The sequence below is a fragment of the Panthera pardus genome, unplaced genomic scaffold (assembly GCF_024362965.1).
Source record: "Panthera pardus isolate Hobbes unplaced genomic scaffold, ASM2436296v1 HiC_scaffold_24, whole genome shotgun sequence".
NCBI classification, from domain to species: Eukaryota; Metazoa; Chordata; class Mammalia; order Carnivora; family Felidae; genus Panthera; species Panthera pardus.
The window spans coordinates 5,744,149-5,759,623 of NW_026526810.1; the positions used below are offsets into that span (position 1 = coordinate 5,744,149).

Consider the following 15,475-nt stretch of genomic DNA (forward strand, 5'->3'; position numbering starts at 1 on the left):
GAGCAGGTCGAGGTTCTCTTTCTAGAATTGCCAGCTCACCCTTGGGAGCTATCTCCCTCTACTGCGGACCCAGCAATAACATCGCTGGGGTCTGCTTTCCTTTTCTTCCCCGCATGGTGTGCACCTTATCTTTGTCAGTTTGATGGAGAAGAAGTGTTATATTTGTTTCAATTTGTATTAATAAATGTGATTCCTTAGGTGTGTTTGGCTATGAGCTATTTACTTCTCTTTTGTGCAAAGCCTGTTCTGTATATTATCACTGCTCTTTCTTCTGCTCCCTAGATACGTTCACATAGAGTTTTTATTATTATTATTATTATTATTATTATTATTATTTTAGCAGGTTTTTTTAAATTTTTTTTAACATTTATTTATTTTTGAGACAGAGAGAGACAGAGCATGAACGGGGGAGGGGCAGAGAGAGAGGGAGACACAGAATCGGAAGCAGGCTCCAGGCTCTGAGCCATCGGCCCAGAGCCCGACGTGGGGCTCGAACTCACGGACCGTGAGATCGTGGCCTGAGCTGAAGTCGGGCGCTTAACCGACTGAGCCACCCAGGCGCCCCTTAGCAGTTTTTTTTTTAATTTTTGTTTTTTTGAGACAGAGAGAGACAGAGCATGAACAGGGGAGGGGCAGAGAGAGAGGGAGACACAGAATCCGAAGCAGGCTCCAGGCTCTGAGCTGTCAGCACAGAGCCCGATGCGGGGCTCGAACTCACAGACTAAGAGATCATGACCCGAGCTGAAGTCAGACGCTTAACCGACTGAGCCACCCAGGCGCCCCTAGAGTTTTCTAATTTGTTATTTGCCTCCTAGTTTTTGTTTATAGAGTTTTGTGGCAGAGATCTTTTCAAGTCTTACAGTCCTATTCTAGAGAATTTCTTCTTTTGTTTTTATAGCAAGGAAGGCCTTTCTCTCTCGAAAGGGAATACGCATCCACCTATGTTCATTCTCTTTGCTACTTCGTTTTGCCTTTTTCCTTTATGTCTTTGATCTGTCTGGAGTTTATTTCGATTTCTGGCTCAGAGTAGGAACTTAGATTTACTTCTGGCCAAATGGCTATTGAATTAGTTGGGACGAAATAGCCCTTTCCCTGCTGATCTGATTGCCACTTTCTAATCGTGTGTTAGAAACAGACACGGTGCCTATCAGGGCTGCTTCTTGGATTTCCCTTTGAATCTTCCGGATGTGGTTTTTTGTTGTTGTTCGGATGCCAGCACCACCCCAGGTTTACTGTATCCAAAGGTCACCGTCAGTACTTTTTTGCAAGAAATGGGGCTTGCTTCACATCGGAGTACCTCCTCCGAACACCAGATGGCATGAGATCACTGGTATGTTGTGTGGGAGCCACGGAAACACAGCTGGCCGGTGTGGGAGAACGTCCTTCAAGAGCAAACTTGAGACGTTCGGTGGTGCAGCCACCCATCCCAGATCCCAGGTAGCGGGTGGCTTTTCTCCACTTGTTGCGCGTTGATAGCCCGCCAGGCTCCCACAGCCAGTAAGTGGAACTGATTTTTGAAACCTGTTTCTGTTGGTTCCTTTCCCACTTGGATGCGGGTCCTCCTTGGTCAGCCATGTTTGTCCTTACAGCTTTTAATGTGTTCCCACAACGGAGCCCTGTCCTCTGGGGATTTTTGTGGTGTTTTGTTTTGGGAAACTGTGCGTCCTCAGCAGTTGATTAGAAGGCCCTGTGGCTGTCCCGTTTTATAGAGTCAGTTAAGCTCTTCTTTCAGTGGGATCCCGTCCCAATTCGTACGAAGGGCCTCGGAGCGAAACCAGCCTGTTTTCTGCGCCTGCTGCGTGTAACCAACCGCCTTCCGTCCAACTGAAGATCGTTGACTTGAACTTAAGGTAGCATATCTTCCATCCGGTTGAATGGGGCTTCTCCATTGCCAGTGGCTTTTACCAGTGGTTCGTTTCTGTACTAAGATAGCACGTGCCCCACTGCATGCTGTGTTTATTTATTTATTTTTTAAATTTTTTGAAGCTTATTTATTGAGAGAGACAGAAAGGAAGAGAGAGAGCACTCCCAGAGAGAGAGAATCCCAAGCAGGCTCTGCCCTGTCCGCACAGAGCCTGACGGGGGCCTGAACCTTGAGATTATGACCTGAGCCGAAATCAACGGTCAGAGGCTTCGTGGACCGAGCCACCCAGCTGCCTCTAAAGGGCTCTTTTTACTTACCCTGTTTCGTTGTGATGTTGGTACGGTGCCCTCTGCCCCGGGGGGTGTGGGTGTTATAAACAGAGGGCGAAATACAGAGGGCGTATCGGTACGTTTCTGTATGTCCTGTGATTTCCTTGCGACATAATCTTGATGGGGTGGTTGGTTCCGTCTTGCCATCCGAACCCCAAAGCTTGACAACGTGCTGAATTTGGGGCAGCGGGCACGGCAGGCAACGTGATGAAGGGGCCACCACCCTGTGATGACAAGTTGCCCCGCTCCGTAGCAACCCCAACCCACCACACGCTCACGAACGCTGGGAAGGGGGATTTCAAGAGGGCACGCTGTGCGTTGCTTCCCTTTGCCACACGCTGTCTGCAGCCTCCACTGGAACGACTTGAAGGTTGAGTGTGACCTGATTTGGGGGACTGGCCACCCGGAGGCCCACAGGCCAGTTTATACCAACGGTGGCAACCTGGGATGGGGTGCGGGGAGACAAGGGCTGGTCCACACGAGACCTCCCCATGAAGCATGGTGCCTCACGCTTGTCGCAGGAGCTCAGGGCTTCTGCCTTGAGGGTTCCCGGACGCCAGGCAGGAGCTGTATCAGCTTGCGTGGCACGGCTTTGGAAGGAAAACCGTGTGACTTCCTCCACTCTGTCTGGGTTGAAGCAGGTGCCCAGACTCAGAGGAATGGGACGGGTTATGCTTTAAAATTGCTCTAGTTATGGGGCACCTGGGTGGCTCCGTCGGTTGAGCGTCCCGACTTCGGCTCCGGTCATGATCTCGCGGTCCGTGAGTTCGAGCCCCACGTCGGGCTCTGTGCTGACAGCTCGGAGCCTGGAGCCTGCTTCGGATTCTGTGTCTCCCTCTCTCTCTGCCCCTCCCCTGCTCATGCTCTGTCTTCGTGTCTCAAAAATACATATAAAAAAATAAATAAATAAAATTGCTCTGGTTATGAAAGCTTTACACTGAAACGGGTCTGTGGCTTGAGGCTTGGCTCTGGGAACTCACTAACTTCACTCATCCTTTTCTTAAAAAAAATATTAATTTTTTTAATTTTAATTTTTATTTTTTGAGAGAGAGAAAGCAAGAGAGAACACTGACGTGCAGGGAAGGAGCAGGAGGGGGGCGCTGAAGATCCGAATCAGGCTCTGTGCTCCCTCACAGCAGAGAGCCCGATGTGGGGCTCAAACTCACGAACTGTGAAATCATGACCCGAGGTGAAGTCGGACGCTTAATGGACTGAACCACCCAGGCACCCCTACCTTTATCCATCCTTAAGACGACAGTATACATGGTCCTATCCCTGACAGTCTTTGGAGGATTAAATGGGAGCACGCCCAGTGTTAATGTCATTACTAAGCTTCAGTCCTTTGTCTCTTCTCCAGGGAGGTTGCTGCCTGTTTCATTAGGTTTAAATTTATGCTCAAATAATAGCCTGGGCTGAGGACACTTTTAGTATTCTTATTAATAGAAGGGACAGTGTTAGGGTATGAATAGCTATGTGTGCTTTGGCAGTGTGGATTTCTGGAACACCCCGAGCTGACCAGACTACAGATCTTGAAGTCTGTACCCTCTGCAGAAACTCGGGGAAGCTACATCCTTTGGCTGTGTGGCTTACTCTTCCTTTTTCTCTCTGACCCTCTTTCTAGTCTCTTTACATGGCTGCATCCTGGCCGCTGCCCTCCCTTCTCCTTTTTTTTCTGTGTTGTTAGGCCTTTTTCTATCTTTGTCTGGGCCCATCTTTGTTTGATCGTTACGGGGACAATCATGCATGATGTTCACACCCCTGTATGCTTTGGATCAAGATCAGGGTCTTTGTACCTGATCAAGAACAGGTGTACAAAAGTCTTCTCTTAATGATCACTTCACCAAAAGTCAACGTGCCCAATAATCTATTCACCAGATGGCCTATTTACTGATTTACTGAATTCCTCAATATATTGGCAGTGTTTTCCTTTAATCTATAGTGATACGTCTGTATGTATAAAGTTATTGGATGAGAACTTTTAAAAGCAGCTGGAAGTCTCTGGGTCATATCAGCCAATTGGTTTATGAAGACAGAATGAAAACAGCATTTTAAGTATTTAATTTGCCTGAGGCCAAACAAAAAAGGAGTGACTGGACATGCCATAGCCTAGGCTTCAGAGTCCAGAAACGGGATGACTGGGAACAGAAAAGGAGAGGATATTAGGGGGAAGACAGATGGGGAGGGAAACCTGGATGGGGTAGGTGGGACGGAAGGAAGTTTAGGATGGCAATGGTGCAGGGGAGGAATCCGAAGGTCCCAGGAAGACCTTGCTTCTGACAGCTCTACAATGTCCCATTGCTTACCCCATACCAGCTTACAAATAGTCAAAATAAGCAAGTTTTGGTCACATTTTATAAAGAGTCAAAATAAACAAGTTTTCGCAAAACTGGGAATTTCAGATCACGGATCCCACTGTAAGGTGGTCAGTGGAAATTCTTTCACATGCTAGATTTTGGTGAGTTGCACGGAACCATTACACCCACAGGGTCTACCCACGGGCAGGCCTTGACCAAGGTGCCATTGGGGTCATTGCGCACGACAGACTCCTTTAGAGGAAAGGAGTCCGTCACATTCAGGAGAAAACTTCAGGAGTTCACAGACAGCAAGGCCTGAAAGTGGTTGGGGCGGAAAACTATTGTTTTGTGGTTGGTAACAGGAGAACAGCTCCTGGAAGCATAGAGCCGCCATTTGCAGCCTGATGGGCTAGGGAGATCCTGGGAACGAGCATGTTCCTTCATTCAATTGTCGTCGATAAAACCTGGCCTGGAATTCAGCTGGACCTGAACCTACTGCTACCTTAAGTAATACAGATTTCACCCTACATAGGGAAAGTTGTTTCTTCTTTCCCATGTGATGGAGGAAAAGTACCCTCTGAATGTCCATAATGCCCATAATGGTTTCTGAAGGTGGGTCAAGAATGTGGCACTTGGAAGCTTGATGTAGAAATCTCAGCTTAACTGCCAGGGGGCAGCAGCAGCCGCTCGAAAATCATCACTAGCTGTTTTTCTGGAAATCATTTCTGGCGCTTATTTAGCCAGCCTCAGAGAAAGTCAGAACTTATGGATCCCGTATAAAAACAGCTCAGGCTTGGTTATTTTTCTGACAAGAAGAAAAAATTCAAAATATGCATAATATTGAGAAGATTCTAATTTTTTTTCACGTTTATTACTGAGAGACAGAGCATGAGCAGGGGAGGGGCAGACACAGAATCTGAAGCAGGGTCCAGGCTCTGAGCTGTCAGCACAGAGCCCGATGTGGGGCTCGAACTCACGGACTGTGAGATCGTGACCTGAGCCGAAGTCGGACGCTCAACCGACTGAGCCACCCAGGTGCCCCTTATTGAGAAGATTCTAAACGTATTTGATAAGGAGATTGAATAGCCCCTTATCACTCTTAAGCCAGAGGATAAGAAAAACATCAAATTGATCCTTTTCCGTGTTTCCAAATACTGTTCATACAGGATGAATTCATCGTTTTGTACCTGAGTTTCCCTAAAGACTTGACAAATAAGTGTTGACTTGAATCAGAACTCCTAAGATCTCCTAACAAAAGTTATCAGATATTACAAAGTGTGAACTTCATGTAAAAACGTGGAGATAATTCCCTTTCACAAACTGCTACTCTGAGAAATGCATTCAATTAGGAGAGCTTTCTAGCTTGACAACCTTTCGTTTGAAGAAACCGTATGGCTGAAGTGTTTTAACATGGCAAATGAGCTTTACTGATGGCAAATAAGTAAGTTTTGCCTACAAATATTGCTTTTGCATGGATTTTTATTTTCAAATTAGGAACGCTAGTTTTTCAAACCTTTATTATATATACGTATGCCCCAATATACACATAAATGACCATTAAGCCGATTTGTATAAATATATTGATGGGGACAGAAGGAGACTGATGTATTATTGGCTGAAGAAGGCAGGTTAAAAATACAATATGAAGGCTGGTTTCTTTTTTGAAAAGTCAGAGTGTGCATGTAAAATCTAGGTACATATCAATATATTAAGCTTTTCTAGATGACAGTAATTCTTTCTTTCTTCCTCCCTCCCTCCCTCCCTCCTCCATTCTTTTCTCTCTTTCTTTTTTTTTTAGTGTCTATTTTTGAGAGAGAGAGAACAGAGGAGGGGCAGAGAGAGGGAGACAGAGGATCTGAAGCGGGCTCTGTGCTGACAGCAGAGAACCCTATGCGAGGCTCAAACTCAAAAACGATGAGAGCATGACCTGAGCTGAAGTCGGATGCTTAATCAACTGAGCCACCCAGGCGCCCCATCTTTTCTTTCTATTTAGTGCATCTTTCTGCTTTTTCCCACATGGCCATGAGTTCTATTACAAAAAGCAAAGACAAGTTGTTTGTAATTAGTGCTTCATTACAGATTTATTTTATTTGCAGATTCTTTCTTTGATCTTGAGCCAGTCAACAGAATATTTGTTCCACGTATCACTTCCTCTGTTGTTTCTGACCATTTTTTCTTGTAATTCTCTCAATGTGATAGTAGATACAAGTAATATGGTTCATGATGACTGTCTCCTTGATAGACCTGAGTTATCTGGTGTCCTTCTCACCAAACTATCTGTCGTTTTCATCAGGATATACTTGCAGAGTGATCCAAAATCTTCAGTGAATAACGTTAGGACTAGAGATAGGGCAGTAGCCAATACTCATGGATAGTTAGTGCTTTTTAATTTTTACTACAGTCCTTTCTTTCCAGGATAGCTCAGATCATTTCATGGAGATTTTCCCAAACCACATGGGAGCTCGTAAGAAGTATGTAAGATAAGGAATTTTCTCTTCGACGTCTGCAGAGAAAAGGTGATACAAATTTCATACCTTTAGAGATGGCAATAGAAGAGTCAGTAGAGAAACAAACGGTACATGTTATGTTGGATAGGTAAAATAAGTGAATATTTGATTTGTTATAGACACCCCTTTTTAAATTAATCGAGTAGTAACACTTACTAACAAAGTAGCAATTGCTATGGGACCTGGTCAGTTAATGGCTAGAGTCTGCTATTAATGAAGTATATTCGTTCATTCAGTTCTCAAGATAAGAGGTTGGTATATTTTTTATAAAGGCTAAAGATAGTAAGGCACAAGGAAACCGAGTAAAAGTGCCCAAGGAAGGGAGATTTTACTAAAAGGCAGTCAGGCAAAGGAAGGTACGGGCTTGTCATCGACACACCATCTTATTTCAAATGAGATTCATTCCCTGATCGCATATTTATTCTCCCAAGACTGTGCACATTAGGCCATTTTTGGCATGCATCTTATCTTCTACAGCTTTGATTTGGAGGAATTTAATATTAATTTTCGTTTGCTCCTAGTGAAATATTTTCTATGTTTAAATAACTTGATGAAATACAGAGTAGAAAAGTTTTGAGCTGTTTGTATAGTTGTCTGTCTTAATGTAGCTCCTGGCAGAGTTCAGTTTTGTATTCTACACTGTGAAATTCCAAGGGAGGAGATAAACAGCTTCTCCCAGTGGTTTTGACTACCTAACCCTTTCAGTCCAGGGAGCCTCCGTGCAGGTGAGGTTCCGTGGATCACGGTTTGTGAAACCCTGGGTTACTTCTTCCGGGTACAGCTTTCTCCTCGGCCCTCAACTCCCTGGTGCTGCATTATCTCAACCACCAGGTTTTCCGGTTTAGCCTGTGTCTTCTGCCTTCTACATTATAAGCTCCTGCCGGGTTTATATTTCCAAAGCTTGGCTCTGATCGTTTTCCTCTCCTGTTCATACATAAACCTGAATTTCTTTCCCTCTTCACACTGAAATAATTCCAGATGGGCGAAGGATGTATGTGGAATGAATGAAAAAACTACAAAATCTTACTGTGCGAAAATTTTCTTCGAAGCAGAATGTTCAACTACAAAGCCATAAATAAAACTTTGGTACATTTGACTAAATAAAAGCAAAGCAACAAACAAAAAAACTTATCACAAGAAATAGCTTGACTATAAATAAATTATGACAAGATTTATGGCCAATGGCTGATATCCATAATTAAACACTCATTGAGATCCTGAAGCAAATGACAAACCGTGAGACCTTAGAAAAATGGACAAATGGAATGAATGGGAATTGCTCTGACAAATACCAATGTAGGTCACTAAAATATGAAAGATTCTAAACTTTGTTCAAAATGTCACCGAGAAAAATAGAGGTATCATTTTCCACCTGCCGTTCTTTTAAAATAAAGGCACAGAGCACCCAGTATTGGTGATCATGCAGAGAAACATGTACAAAACATATAGTCTTGGTGGGAATGTAAATTTGACAGACTTTGGAAGAACAATTTGACAGTATCTGTCAGAACCAGCTGTCCCAATGTTAGAAGTTCCCTCTGACTATACACTCCAAGACAGTCGTATAAGGATGTTTATTATAGTATTGTTTGCACTGAAACAAACAAACAAAAATGGAATGATGTAAGTATCCACTATTTGGTGGCTAGTTATGTAAGTAGTCAATAACACAATGAAAGTTTCTGCAGTCGATGAAAAGAAATCTGGTAAATCTGTGTGAACAGAATTGCGGGTGCTTTCATTGTGAAAGCGTGACGTCCAGTGCACGTAATATGATTGCTCTCGAGTTAAAATCAATTCTTGTATGTTTTTCCTGTAGTAAATCCACAAAAGCAGCCCGTGAGAGGAAGGGGCATGAGGAAGGTGTGAGAGAGTGCAGACATGTCTTTTTCATTTCGTATCTTTCTGAGACCTATGCCTTGTCTTGTTAAAAAAATTAAAAAAAAAAAAAAAGAACAGGAAAAAGCAAACCATCCTCTCTTTGTCACCGAACAAAGACTAAACTCCGGATTTTGTCATTTTCTTTTTTATTTTTTTTTAAATGTTTTTGTTTTAAATTTATTTTTGAGACAGAGAGACAGAGCAGGAGCAGGGGAGGGGCAGAGAGAGAGGGAGACACAGAATCCGAAGCAGGCTCCAGGCTCTGAGCCATCAGCACAGAGCCAGATGCGGGGCTCAAACTCACGGACTATGAGATCATGGCCTGAGCTGAAGTCGGACGCTTAACCAACTGAGCCACCCAGGCGCCCCTGGATTTTGTCATTTTCAAGCACTTTGGCCTCTGGCTCCAACCTGCCTGTTCAGCTTTATTTCTCATTACATTTTTTTCCACTTAATTTCCAGATCGGTGGAAATGCTGGTTTGGGCACCACACAGATCTTGTCATCTTGGTCCCCTCCCTGCTCCCCGGCTTCAAAGCCAGTTCCTTCTGCTAACATGACTTAAGTCCTTCTCCGCGTGTTCGCGCCCACCCACATTTCAACCAGTATCTTTCTTTCAGCCTCCGCTGACACCCGGGCTAGAGGTAATCTCTCCCACCTGGGAAGTTCAGTTCTGTTTTGACACTTAACCTCTTGTTATAGTTAGTGCCCGCCTGCTGCCCACCAGGTGCACAACCCTGGACCGGGACAGGATCTGGGACTGATTTACCTTCGTGACCCCCCACCCCCCCACCATCGTGCCTAGCACCGACCCAGGCTCTGAAGTCAGCCATGAGGGTTTGTAACACATGGACAGTGTTAGCAGGCCTGACAGATACAGGGTCACGGGAGGCTTGACAGGATGTAATGTCCTTGAGTACGGGCAGAAGGAAGGACTGTCCCACATGTGCTCAGGGGTGTGCTTTGGTGCAGCCCTTTTGCAGGACCGATGAATGGCTGTTAGTCGCTCTGGGCACGCATCGAACCCCGGGGTGTCTGGGGTGCGGCAGGAGACTCAGGCCATTGATGCTTAAGACCCGGATATTCTAAATTGGAGGGGGTGCGTGTGACCCCATAGGGTCCACATAGCCGAATGGGTGGCCACACCAGGATGGAGGTGCCCGTCTGCGCTCCCCCCCCAGCTTTATTCTCCTCCCTGAGTACCACACCACCTCTTTCTCCCAAAGAGCCTCATTGTTTCTGAAGCTCCCTGTAAAAAAAAAAAGGTTGAAGTCCACCCATTCAAGGTGCTGTCTCATCATTTGTCTAATCGGGAGTTGCATTCCTGAGCCGCAGACCTCTTTTCAGAATTTGCCTAGTTGAGATGTCACTTCCCTGACAGTGAGGCTCTTAGGCTCAGCGAGAAAATCACCATGTGCTCCCAGCGCCCCCCCTCCCCTCCCCCCCGCCCCTTTCTCAAATTTTCCCTAACAATTAACGCCACACTAACTTTGACACCCTTTTTCCTTGTTTGGCTTTGTAAACCCTGGTCCCTTTTTCTATTAATTCCAGACATTAATATTTTCTTTCACGCAACTGACGCCATTCACCCGTGAAACCGTTTGAACATTATGTAGCTGTCAGGATGCCTGGGGATTACCCAGTATGCTTTGCCTGTGAGAAAGTGACACCGCCGAGGCCTAGTTTTGAGATGTTTATTTTGAGAGTGCGCTGACAGGCATGAAGGCCCGATCCCAGAGTGGCAATTTCATTTAATTAAAGGCCTCTTTTTATTAGAGTCCCTCCCCACCCCCCCGCTCGCCCCCACACACTTTTTTTTATATATATATATCAGAATGATTGTTAAAGTCTGACTTGCCGGAGGTGTCCCCTTGTACTGTGAGAGGGAGTGGGGGCAGGTGGCTCGCTCACTAGTCACTGTGCCACTAAATGGCTGTGAATGCCTTCCTGTTTTACTGTCCTGTCCAGAGCTGCAAACTAACATGACGTGTGTGTGTGTGTGTGTGTGTGTGTGTGTGTCTGAGATTAAAATAAAGACCGCTGGACTTCTGCCCCCGTGTCGGCAAACTTAAAACGTGAGAGTCGAGTGCGTATGTCTGCATATTTGCGGTTGCTTTTCTCGGTCTTCCGGTTCGAAGTCTTGCAAAACTGGAAGGCTCCCCCACCGCCCAGATCATTCCACCTCGGTTCCTCTGTTGAGACTTCTAAACAAGGTAGATGACCTTGCTGGATAGTGACACCTGTTTCTGTTAAAGAAGGAAGTTGGGGAAGATCGTGTGTTCAGTCATTGCTAATAATGCTGCTGGTAAATAGAAACCCAAAAGAGGAGCTTGAGAGAATAAAAGCTTAATGATCGGTAGTTACAACCTGGTAAATGTTTGCAACAGAGTAGCCGAATTAATTTTTGACCTAATGGTTTTAGACTCTGTAGGCTTGACTTTCTATCAGGAATTCGTGATCGATACATGTTTGGGGGGGCCTGTGTTGGGCACCGTCCACGGCACCTGGGACACATCGGTGGATGAACCGGACTGTGGGTCTTTCGCACTTACTCATGGGTGTCTGTTTCGCAGTTAATTATACTATCCTCATTCCTCCGATCAGATTTTTTTTTTTTTTTTTTTGTCTTTCTTTGTGGCGTTATCGGCTGGCCTTCAGTTATGCCCTCACTGCTTCTGCATTCATTCGTGGCTTCTTTATTCATCATTCATGAGGTCTTAATGCACAAGTGTGTCCCAGATATGACCGTCTACTGGCAGGCATGCAAGAGACATGCACAGCACAGAATTCATGGTTTCTGTTGACCGGCTATTTTCTTTTTTTTTTTTTCTTTTCCTCCCCTCCACTGTTCTGAAAGTGTGGAGGAAGGTTTGTCACAGCCCTTCCTTCTGCTTTGGGTAGAGTGGCTGGAGGGACATTATTCATTCTTTTTGGTGTCTGTTTCAAAGCCCCCCGGGCGGGTCAGGGGTATCTGCCCTGAGGCCAGCCGAGGGCCTGGCTGGTGTGGCATTCAGCAAGGCCAGGGTGAGACAATGTCCCCGGCTTCACTGCAGGTGCAGGAGGCAGCAAAGAAGGGCAACTTTGTCGATTTAATCTCCACGCCCCCCCAGTGTCCCCCGTCTTCGTTCCCGTTGCCCCATCTTTTTGAGCCCGTGGGTCCCGAGATTGATTGATTTATTATGATTATATTCGAAAGTACGGCGTTCTGTCGAGTCAGCCATCTGGCCGGACGTTTGAAAATGGTTTCTTTCCCTTTTCGCCGACTGGCTGCCATTCTTGGGAGGGGCGGGTTTCTCCCCAGGACTCCTGACACCGTGGGCTGGGACGGGTGGATTTTGTCTCTTGCATTTTTGTGGGTAACGTAGCAATGCCATGGGATGAAACGAAACAGAAAAAGCTCGAGGAACCCATTGGTGTTCCACCACTAAGGGCAAAGAAGAATCAGTCATTTACCCCAGATTGTTTCTTTTTTCTTTCTTTTTTTTTTTTTTTTTTTTCCCTCTCCTCTCCACCCCTGGGGCCTTCAATCTCTGCACAGGGAGACATTTGTTCCGGGCGTGCTCAGGAAAACGCTTGCAACCAGGGGAGTGTAGAAAGAACCTTTACTTAAGGGAGATCCTAGGCGTTGACGTGCATTTTTAAAAACTGTCTCACTCTCTCTTTCTTTTTAAAGGTACCAGCGATCCCTATGTGAAATTTAAGCTGAATGGGAAGACGCTGTACAAAAGTAAAGTCATATATAAGAACTTGAATCCAGTATGGGATGAGGTAGTTGTACTTCCCATTCAAAGCCTTGATCAAAAGCTCCGTGTGAAGGTAATCCCAGATGGCTTTCAAGTCTGCTCTTTTATTAAAAACGCTGATGTCTCAGCAATCCTTGCCCCCTTAAAAAGTCCACGTCCCCCAATTCTTTTATCATTATTCGGCTCTGGGCGGAAAAACATTCGTGTGCAAGGGATTGTTTGCACACTTCGTTGAAAGCGTGTGTTTTGTTTTCTCGGATCGATGGTGTATACGCCACAGAAAATCAGAGTGAAAATAACATCTCCATTGATTGTATTTAAGCTTACTGCACGTGGAAGAATTATGACTGTCGGTGCAGTGGCGAAAAGTAGGAAAGCCGTTCTCATTAGGAATAACTTTATACTTAATAGAGCTTTCAGCTACCGGTTGGAAGCACCAATTGCTCTAACATCTGGGTTACAACTGCATGAGTTGAGTGCAGGATAGGGTTGCTAGAGAATATTTAGCAAATTTCTATTTAATTGGCAGATCTGCTCACCGTGGAAAATACTAAATTTTAATGAGAGACCATTTAAACTACAGAGAGTGGTCCATTGTGCATAACATTGGAATGCATATGAGTCCTGCCTTAAGAGTATTTTGTGCTATTGTTTTGGCTGTGGTAGGCAAAGTAGTCAAGTTTGAATAATTCTGATCTCTCCATCAACTTGGCTACATTCCTCGTTAACGGTACTCTGCAGATTAGTTTTTAGATCTAGAAGATTGAATTCAAAATTCCCAGACTATTGCATTTATTGATAATTCGGCAAACTCAGTTGGTTTGCCATATTAATGTGCATTACTGGCCTCTTCCCTCTTTGTAGGTATATGATCGGGATTTAACCACATCTGATTTCATGGGTTCGGCCTCTGTCATTCTCAGAGATCTTGAGCTTAACAGGTATTGTATTTTTACCTTCTAATTGTTATTATGAATTGTAGAGGGAGCTCAACATGAGGTTAAATGGCATCTGTTTAGATCAAATGACAAAAAAAAAATCTGGATAAATGAAAGGGTGCTTTAAAATATGAATTTTTCTATTTTAGCTTTTAGCTCCCAAACCTAGGAGTCAGACGTTAAATCGTCCACAGTGTGTTCTGGAATGTGTGTTGGAGTTTGAACTGTTAACATTCAGGTTCATTAACCTGCCTAACTTAAAAATAAAACAAGTATTTAAATTTTATTTGGGCAGTAAGGGGAAAGAAGCCATTAACCAACTGTTGAACAAGGCAATGCCAAACAATTCTCCTGCTCTGAAGATGGCTGTGTTATTTTTACTGAATCGGGTGCTTTGTAAAACTCGTGTCTCACCTTTAGGCAGAGGTAGGAGATGTTTGCCATAAGCTCCCGATGCAGTTTGAAACTATCTGGTACTGCCCCTAAGTGCTAATGTCATTTGTTGCCTTTTGCTTGTAGGACGACTGAACATATTTTAAAATTGGAAGACCCCAACAGTTTAGAAGAAGACATGGGGGTCATTGTGTTAAATTTGAACCTAGGAGTAAAACAGTGCGATTTCAAGAGACATGTGAGTGTAACCCTTTTGTTCATTTCAAAATTCTTCACCGCAACTGTCCTTTGATAACTGGGTTACCAGATGGCTGGCATTTTTTGGGGGGGGTAATTATTTTGGGGGGGAAACAAATCATTGTATTGAGATGTAAAGTACCTATTTGTGGTTATGCACATCCTTTCCCTTGGAACCCTGGAAAGAAAATCCTTTAAGGAATAATCTGTTTTGGCTAGGGATGTGGATAGTGTGGCTGTTATTAAAATGCATACCCTGCTTATGGTTCCCTTGTAACAGATCATCCAAAATATTTTTACTAAGTGGTAAGGTTTCCATTTACTATTTTCTTAGGTACCGGATGACACAGGTATTATTCGGCAAAGCAAAGCAGTTCCCGGGATTTAATTATTACATTGTACGTTATTAGGGTGATCAAGTACATATTTGCAGCATTGCAATTTCTTCTGGTGCTTTTTTTGTTTGTTTGTTTGTTTTTAGCTGCCACGTTTTCTGTTGGGAGTAGTTTCGGGAAGATATAAATTTTAATATCCTTCGATCTGTTATTTTCTGTACGTTTCTAGTTAATGCATCGCTTATTGAAGATCTCTCTAACACCAACAAAGCATTGGATTTTACGACGACATGACTGGGGCTCTGTTCTTATGAGCAAATAATGTGAATACAAATCATAATCTTATTTTATATTTGGGGATCAGACCTTATAATTCCAAGAATTAAAAGAAGAACAAAAAGCATCTTTGATCGTGACTTATTTGAAAGGCGTTTTTTAAAGCCAACCAAAACACCTGCTTGGAAAAGGACTGAAATGCATTCAAACTGAAGCCTATTTAGAATCTGATATGGAAATCTGAAGCCTTTTTATAAATTAGGCTTCTACAAGTGCTTGTTGAATTGAGTCAGTAGGGTCGATGTCTTCATTTTGACACCACCTTTGCTCGTAGATGGAATTTATTTTCATGGTGAAAATCACGACTGATTTACAAGGAAACTCACAGAAGATAGCCCAAAGTAGTGGAGCTGAACAGTGATTTTTCAGTTGCCAGAGAGCCCACAAAATAGTTGCTGTTTTTAATTCGGATTCTTAGGAGAGTTTACTTGACAGTAATTGGGGGGAAAAAAAACTTCCCATATATTATTATTTTTTAAAAGAAATGGTACTTTTAAAACTCGGATCTTAAATTGATGTTGAAAATATCAATTTTTCAACTCAACATAATATAGCTTTTTTTTTTCAACTCAACATAATATAGCTTCTCTTAGCCTAGACAGTATTGCTGCTGGATTCA

General features: G+C 43.9%; 1 protein-coding gene across 4 annotated transcripts in view; it reads left to right on the forward strand.

Annotated features, from left to right (window-relative positions):
* Nucleotides 1-15,475, forward strand: part of MCTP2 (multiple C2 and transmembrane domain containing 2) — a 237,312-nt gene that overhangs the window by 82,694 nt on the left and 139,143 nt on the right. For all 4 annotated transcript variants that reach the window (XM_019460153.2, XM_019460154.2, XM_019460150.2 and 1 more), the window contains exons 5-7: nucleotides 12,548-12,690; nucleotides 13,482-13,558; nucleotides 14,075-14,186. In XM_019460153.2, coding sequence (XP_019315698.2) covers nucleotides 12,548-12,690; nucleotides 13,482-13,558; nucleotides 14,075-14,186 — 332 coding nt within the window. The remainder of the gene's footprint in view (nucleotides 1-12,547; nucleotides 12,691-13,481; nucleotides 13,559-14,074; nucleotides 14,187-15,475) is intronic.